At 39.3% G+C, this 8,564-nt stretch overlaps 1 protein-coding gene across 1 annotated transcript in view; it reads right to left on the bottom strand.

Annotated features, from left to right (window-relative positions):
* Positions 1-282: 282 nt before the first annotated feature.
* CUNH16orf72 (chromosome unknown C16orf72 homolog) overlaps positions 283-8,564 on the bottom strand; it is a 29,179-nt gene continuing 20,897 nt past the window's right edge. Inside the window, exon 4 of the mRNA XM_017533647.2 lies at positions 283-682. Coding sequence (XP_017389136.1) covers positions 438-682 — 245 coding nt within the window. The 3' untranslated portion in view covers positions 283-437. The remainder of the gene's footprint in view (positions 683-8,564) is intronic.

The raw sequence follows: 8,564 nt of genomic DNA, 5'->3' as shown, positions 1-8,564 counted from the left end.
ATACTCAACACAGCAGGAAATGGACCAAAAAAAAAAAAAAAAAAAAAAAAAAAAAAAAAAAAAAAAAAAAAAAAAAAAAAAAAAAAAAAGCCTTCTATAACCAAATAAACATCTGATATCTCCTTTCCCTTTGAGAATAAATACAGTTAAGGTCACTTTTAGCCTTGGAACGGATATATGTTTGCCTATGATGATCTTGCTAACGACTACACAATATCTGATGTCCTCTGCTAGGATTATAGTTTTAAGAAAGCCATAGTTACAAGAGGCATCTACTGTAAATACCTACAACTTCCTTTTATGGCAACCACTATAGAATTCACTTGTCTTAAACAGTGAACAAGGGAAGATGGCCTCATGTTTCCTTTGCAATTATAGTATATGTTGAGGATCAAGTGGCTTTCAAGCAGCATGGTGGGTGTGAAAATGTTTGCAGTTTAGATCATTCTGTTGCGTTTATGGGTTGGTGAGTCTGTAATGACATCGCCACACTGGGCTGAGGTACGCTTTCTAGTTCCACCATTGTCCAAGTGGAGTGCCATTTCTTCTGATATGAAAGTGTTCAAATCGACATCATGGAGTCCATTTCTCCTTCGACTAGCATTCGATCCACTGCTTACATGTGTAGGAGAGCCTGGGGTACTCGAACGCACGCTTATACTAGCCATTGCACCACTAAGACCTAGGAAGAAGAAAAAAGGTTTTAAGAGTTGCTCAATTATTTAACCCTTTCGAACGCAACCCACTTACTTTCCATGTTGTCACAATGTCAAAGCACGTCTGCCTATTTTCTTTTATAAAGGGTTACTAGCAAGCAATTAAGTTTTATTCTAGAAAAACACACCATCTGGCCTTGAGATATGTTTTATTGGTAATAGTACCAATATCTGCAATATTGGTAACTACCAATTAATACAAGTTACTATGTGTCAGCCATGGTGCTAGGAGTACAAATAGGTCACGAAATCTCCCATCTATTAGGTAGGTGCTACACACAATTTTCAGAAAGGACAGGAGGCGTTTGCTTTAAAACAAGACATTTTTGGTTACCCACAGCTACCATTCCAACAGACCCCTCTGATGAGTGTGTATGTCTGTGATGTATTCAAGAGAGCAAGAAATCACTTCCAGGCCTAGGTGGGCTTATTCCAACATCCCCTTTAGATAAGGCGACCATGTAATTTATCATCCAAAACAGTATGATTACGGAGCCCAAAAAGAGTCACTGTTAAAATGTCTACTGGAAAATCAGGTACAAAGTCAGTCTGCCCTGGACAAACTGGGCTACGTGATCCCCTCAAGTCTAGAATGTAGATATCCTTTAGGACAGCCTCAATGATGATCCTCTCTAATCCTTTAGAGAAGTGGGGAGGACAGGGGGTTGTAAAGAATCACGCTGCTTTGTTTTCAACATTAAGAGTTATTGAATCCAGGGCTGGGCACAGTGGCTTATGCCTGTAATCCCAGTACTTTGGGAGGCCAAGGCAGGCAGATCACTTGAGGTTAGGAGTTTGTGAACAGCCTGGCCAACATGGTAAAACCCCGTATTTACTAAAAAAAAAATACAAAAATTAGCTGGGTGTGGTGGCAGGTGCCTGTAATCCCAATTACTCGGGAAGCTGAGGCTGAATTGCTTGAAGCCAGGAAGAGGAGGTTGCAATGAGCTGAGACCATGCCACTGCACTCCAGCCTGCGTGACAAGAGCAAAACTCTGTCTCAAATTTTTTAAAAAAGTTATTGAATCCAGAATATACCTAGCACTCATGGACACTCATTCATTCCTTTCCTTAAACTGTTACACGGTTAAAGAGCCAAACTTACATTCCACCCCTAAATGTTCAAGATAAACCTGTGAAAGGTATAAGTCAGGCCAGGAAACATAAACCATAGTGTTGCATTTTTAAAAACCTACCGTCATTGGCAGTGATCTTAGGCCTTAGGAATTTCCCCTTCCACTATTCTTGCCTCACGTAGAGATTCGTTATTGCTTGACTAAATTTATAACACAGTTTAGTATAATCGATTAATTTTCAAAGACTAGAACTTAAATCTTCAAGTAAGCTTAGAGGTTTCATTTGACAGGGGCCCATTCTTTCTAATCATGAACTCTGTAAATATGTAGTTTACATTTGAACTTTAAGTTGAAAAAACATTCTCTGCCTCCTATCACATGAAATCTATTAAATTCCCCTTGACATTTTTCTCCCTCCACCAAATACATGCTGTGAACGTTCTCAAATGCATGGCCTCCACCATCGTCCCACGTGCTGGCCATGTCCTCCAGGCCACATCTCCCTTCTGAGGCGCTCTCAACTCCACACTCTAGGTGGCTCCTATTCCTTTCTGCACTAATCCAACCAATTCCCTGGCTGCTCACCATGAAGAAGGTGCATCCTCCCTTCCTGCTGGTGGTCAGAGGAAATCAAACTGTGTCTCTTTAGCCTCTAAACCTTTCAAAGGCTAGCATCTACTAAAAAATAAAAGCATTAACGTGGGAGTACTTCCTACATCAGGTACTGTTATGTCAGTTACTCCTATGACATCTATAACATCTCCACGCTGAAGGTGAAAATCCAAGTTTAAAGGTTAAGTAATTCATCCAAGGTCAACAGGCAGTAAACAAGAGCTGAGACTTCCACTCAAGTGTAATCCATATTCCTATTCAGTTATTCTGATTTCCAAGTCTAGAGTATTTTAGCAAAAAGGTGGCTTCAAGTTGGTCCTAGGACCAGCCTGCCTCTTAGGCCTCATCTCTCTGAACAGTTTCTCTTCCTGCCCTCTTCACCCTTAGACCGAATCTGCACTACCAACATCATGCAATTTGCAGCTCTTTGAAATAGTGAGGCCTGCAACTCTCTCTTCCAACATTCACGCCGTGAGCCCACCTGCTCCCCAGCACACCTCCCCTCTGAGGCTCCTTTCCTGGTTCTCCTACCTCTCTGTTTTCTTTCCTCCTCCTTGAAATTCAAACTCTCTGCTCCTTCCTATTCACCAGCCTGCCAGCTCCCTTCCACGTCGCCTTTGTGGGGTTCCCTTCTGCCCCTGAAAGGCTGTTGTCACCCTGGGTGATACCCTCAACTCTCACCTTACCCACACACGTTGGTGTTTCCCAAAACTGGACTAATGAGCTCAAGGACCTTCCCAGATTTCTAACTGCCTATTGGACATCTCAAACTCAACACCATCAAAAAGGAACTTTGCTTCCTCTTCCCCAACCAGCACAAGCTTATTTTTAAAAACAAAACACCATCTTAAGCTATTTTTCTATAGCATGGTATAACCAACCATCTCTTCCTACAGAAAATATCTTTTCATTTCTATATAATGACCCTTAACACAGTGCTTGACACATCATAACATTCATTGAATTCTAAAGAGTAATACTTCAAAGTCCTACACCCCCTCGTTGAAATCCACTGAAATCCAAGGCTCGGCTGTTGATGTTTATTCACCTCTCCAATACCAGGAAATAAACCCAGGTGGTTCTCTCCGCTTACAACACTGCCATCGAGTTTAAAACTCAATTATCCCGTGTTGGCTTTTTTTGAGGTTCTACAGCAAGACTAAAGTTAAGGGGAGAGCTATGCCTTCTTTTATCCTCGTGTCTCAGCCTGTAACATATTATAAGGTGCCCATGTTCTTCAAAGATAACCTTTCATACTTGTTTCATAATGCAAAAGGTCCCAAGGTCATATGGCAAAATACAGGCACATTCTGCAATAAACCAGCCTACTTCAATAATTAAAATCAAGATACCCCTTATCATTTCAAAAGACAAAAAGAATTCAACGAACCCCACCCCAATGCCCTTGTTAACATAACACAGGACTCCAATGGCAGCATGTTTAATATCTAACAACAAATATGGAAGGCTCAAAACACTGTATCAGAAGTGGACTAGGCATTTCAAGCAAATGTTCCTTATTGTTTCAATTGCCATTCTCCATGAAAAAGAAGATGTATTAAACATCAATTTGGTAAATCTGAACTCCAGCAGCTTCTGGGAAAACTGCTTTTTCTACTGGGTGTATGACCTGGGTGTTTAGCTTGATAATTATAATGTGCAATATGATCTATGACTGACTCTCATTGCAGTAAAAATATTTTCAAAGTTTGCCTACCTAATCTTCCCCAAAAAGACTTCACAAGGGTCAAAAATAATTAAGATTAACAACCAAAAAATGTGTATTTTGACAGCCCAAATTTTATTTTACAAACCAATGACAGCTACTAGAAGATGCGTTAGGAAACCTTAGCTAAGCCACATAAACAATCAGGCCTATACAAGTATAGAAAAATCTAAACATGCTTCAGGACTAAAAAACAAACAAACAAAACAAAAAACAAAAAAGAACAAAAAACCAAGTTGTAGGTCCTGAGGGCATACAACTTAATTTCCTCCAAAAACACGTTTTCAAAAGGGCTACGGGAGTATCAATTGACAAAAAAAGAACAAGTAGCATGATTAGACAGAGAAGTCTCAATTGCTTAACACAAGATAAACTCAACAGTTGTATTCTGTATCCATTTTAAATTAGTTCAGGGGTGGAAAAGATTAGGATGGTTTCATCATACTTTGAAAAGGAAACTCCCACTGGAGCTAAAAGAAATTTACAGACCAGGTTATAGGAATCCAAGTTACATGATAAATAAGTAGCACATAACTATTATTGTCATACCAAGTTCATGCTTAAGCAACAAGAAAATCCTGTTTGCAGCATTAATTACATGTAATTCAGTTTCCAGGCACATAGTTAGAGGTCACACACAGGCAGAGAAAGAACAAATGCCGGCCCAGTCATCTCACTGCCGCAGTCCAGCAGCCAATGGCCTAGGACATCATCTACACTGTCTACCTGCTTCCCAACTGCTTAAAAGCCCCATGAGGGAAGGCAAGGCAGCCAGCCCTGGAGATGAGAAGGCATCGTTGGTCCACCTTTGCAGATCTGTTCCACCAGTGATGGGATTTGAAATTGCAACTTAAACAAAGTGGGTAATATCCTCACTGGAGGCCCTAAGAAACTGGCATTCTTGTGTTGAAAATGAATTGCACTATTCAGATGCACAGCACTCCTTTTGCACAAAGTTGTGTTCTGAGGTGCCAGGACATACAAGTACTTGCAGTGTCAATGTCTTGTTTAAGATGTACCAGAGGAGTTCAAACATTTAAAAAGGAATTCTATTAGGGAGATTTCGGTAATTTGAAGTAGATACCACTCCCCACCCCAATCTGTAAATTATAATACTGAATTTTTATTGAAATAAAGCACACTAAATCAAACCAATTACAAAGATACATGGGTCACACCAAGAAAACATTTTCAGTTATGCTGACAGCCCCAAATGTTTTCCACATTTTTCAAAGACAGTTTTTAATGTCATGGGAAAATTGCTCACGACGTTAAAATGAAAAAAGCAAAATACAGTATATATGCAGTATCTCAACTATGAAGTAATTTTAATATTTATACATTGAAAAAAAGACTAGAAGAAAATGCACCAAACATTGAACTGCAGTTTATCTCTATATAGTGGAATAACAAGATACTCATTTTTTAATTTTTGAAAACTTTCAAATTTTCCAAGAAATTTTTTATAAATCATAAAATCAGTGAGAAAATTAAATTGAATATCAAAACTGCTTAAACAAGCACTAGGCTGAGTCACCTGGCTTTGAGGTATGCTACATGGCCTCCTTTTTCACTGCAATGAAAAAAATGTCTGACAAAATTTTATCGCAGGTTCAAGACAATGTTGCATTACTGATGTTGGAAGCTTTATGTCCCACATCCTCGAACATCAGCCGCTAACCTTAATCTACAGAAAATGCCAACTTTTCACTGAAAACTTTAATGCTACCTGAATTGCCTTAATTGTTCTTTTCAGGGGCTGGCTTGAACAAAGGGGCATAATTTACAAATTCCAGCCTTCACAGGAAATTTAAAGATTCTTTAAAATAACTCATTTTAAGCAATTAAGAGATTGCTTTGGTGCATTAATCTCTTACATCTTAATTTCCTAATGTTTTTCAGACACATTTTACTGTTAAACAGTTATCAACAGTTATTTCAAGAAGATGCAGACTGCAACATTCAACAAGCATTCCTTAAGAATCTACAGTGTTCCATACACTGCCAGGAGTGTGGATTTCCAGAGAGAAGAAAGGGTTCTGAAAGACGGATGGGTATATCCAACAGGTTGGTTCTAATTTATCCTCTAACAGAAAACTGCAAGAAGTTTCTTTCATAGTATACCATCAGTTTTGTTTTGCTCTGAGACCGAGTTTCACTCCTGTCGCCCAGGCTGGAATGCCATGGCATGATCTCAGCTCACTGCAACCTCCGCCTCCTGAGTTCAAGCGATTCCCCTGCCTCAGCCTCCCGAGTAGCTGGGATTACGGGCGCATGCCACGACCCAGCTAATTTTTGTATTTTTAGTAGAGATGGGGTTTCACCATGTTGGCCAGGCTAATCTCAAACTCCTGATCTCAGGTGATCAACCCACTTTAGCTTCCCAAAGTACTGGGATTACAGGCGTGAGCCATCATGCCCGGCCATATCATCAGTTTTAAAATACTTAACTGAAACATTTCTGCTAGCTGTCAAGACACACTTCTAAATATTTAGCTATAGCAATGGAAGAGGTAGAAAAGTGACACGAAAAGGGCAAGACAGAGAACCAAACACAATTAAATTTCTTCTTAAAATGATTATCAATTGTCCAAGAAATTTTATCAGGAGTGATTTGTTCTCCAAAAAAAAAAAAAAAAATGTGGTAACTTCCTTTCTGTATCACTCTGGCATCTCACACATCATATCATCATCGTAGGGCCAAATAATGTTTTGACAAACAAAGGATACAAAAATCTGCACTTGGAGGAGAAAGAGTATCTTACTGGTTCAGGGTGCCTAAAATAAGCTTTCCTTTTTCTAGGGAAAAGGTAGCAGTTTTATCTGGATGTGACAACTTAGTTATGTGCCTTACATTCTTCTTTGTAAAACATTCCTATCCAACCTTATACCCCTAAATCTGATTTTGAATAATTTTTTCTTATAGGGCCCCATACCCAGTTTCTCCAGATCCAAGAATCTTGTCAAGCAACTTAATGATTTAAGAGAATAAGAAGTTCCATGGAGTCCACAGAAAGATTCTGTCGGACCGAAAAAAAAAAAAAAGAACACACAAATGCAGCCTATTAATTCTCAGGGCAATGACACTGTGCCTCAATCTGATTCCCTGGATACCTCGCACTACTATAATTCTATCAGGCCAGAAACTCAGAAACTCCTTGAGATTATTAGCTTATTCCTTTTTTTTAATCACCTGCGCCTACTCCTAGCCTCTAATAAATAGAGTGCTTGGTATCCACTGTATTCAGTAAATAGAGGACAATAAGAAAGGCTGCAGAATCACAATAAGAACTCCTAACACCAAACCCACAAAGAAAGCAGAGTTTTCAAATCAAAAAGTTCTCAGCAATCAACTAAGGAGCCGCTATCTTGTAACTCACAAAGCACTGCTATATATATATATATATGTATATATATATATATATAAAATGTATAAGATATATATATCACGAGATAGATACATATATCTCCTTAAGTTTTTTCCTCTGTGTTTTGAAATTCTTGATTAAAGGCTAGACTGCCTAAGACCCCTTGTCTTTTAAACTTGTTTTAAACACAAAAGGAACTTACAATTGGGATTAAAGCCAAAAGCCAATGACAGCAGTGGTTCCCACTGGTGCCTATTATGACACCAGATTCCGCATGCTAAAAGCCTTTGAGTCTGAAATGATATGCGGCTTTAGAGAGGGACAAGTCAGGCCCCGTGGATTTAATCCCAAGCCCTGCAGTCAAGAATGTCATCAAAATCAAATTTAGTTTGGGAACTAAAACCAAGAGTCTGATTTTTATGAAACAATCTGAATTAGGGTCAGCAACTTACAGAGACCACCTATAAGATGCTATGAGTGAGAGTGAGGCTTTGAATAAAGCTTCAGAGTGAAGTCTGGCTTGGTGTCTGGCTCCCCACCCTAGACACATGCCATCTTCTTACTCGGGACCCTATTCACCTAACCCCCATAATGACAGCTAGGATGAGGGGAGACCAGATTTCAATCTAATGCTTCCAAGAAACAGCACTGGGTTGGGCAAGGCAACTCCAAATCCCTCCCTCCAGTGAGGAGAGAGACAACGTAAACCAACCTCACTAGTATGTCAACGTGAGACAAGCTCAAGAGCTTAGCAAGTAATATTTAAGCAGTCAAAAGTTTTAAATGACCTGACCCTCCAGCGTGGAATCTGTAATTTAAAATGTGACCCTTACTAAACAGGGACGCAAAAAAGTATTCCAGAAGGCAATGGCCTCTGGGCCTTGAGATCCTTGGGTCTATTTTTGTAGTAAAATAGCCCAGGGAAAAAGAGAGTACTCACAGGACCTGGAAAAAACCAGCAATTCTCCTTTTCTCAAGGAAAATAATACTTCCAGTGTCATGGTAGTGTAGGTAACCTGCCAGGGTTCTCATTTAATAAATCATCTTTTTTTTTTTTTTTTTTTTT

Source organism: Cebus imitator, unplaced genomic scaffold (assembly GCF_001604975.1).
Source record: "Cebus imitator isolate Cc_AM_T3 unplaced genomic scaffold, Cebus_imitator-1.0 Scaffold4, whole genome shotgun sequence".
NCBI lineage: Eukaryota > Metazoa > Chordata > Mammalia > Primates > Cebidae > Cebus > Cebus imitator.
The sequence above is the reverse complement of the archived record's forward strand: the minus strand, read 5'-3'. Positions and strand labels throughout refer to the sequence as shown.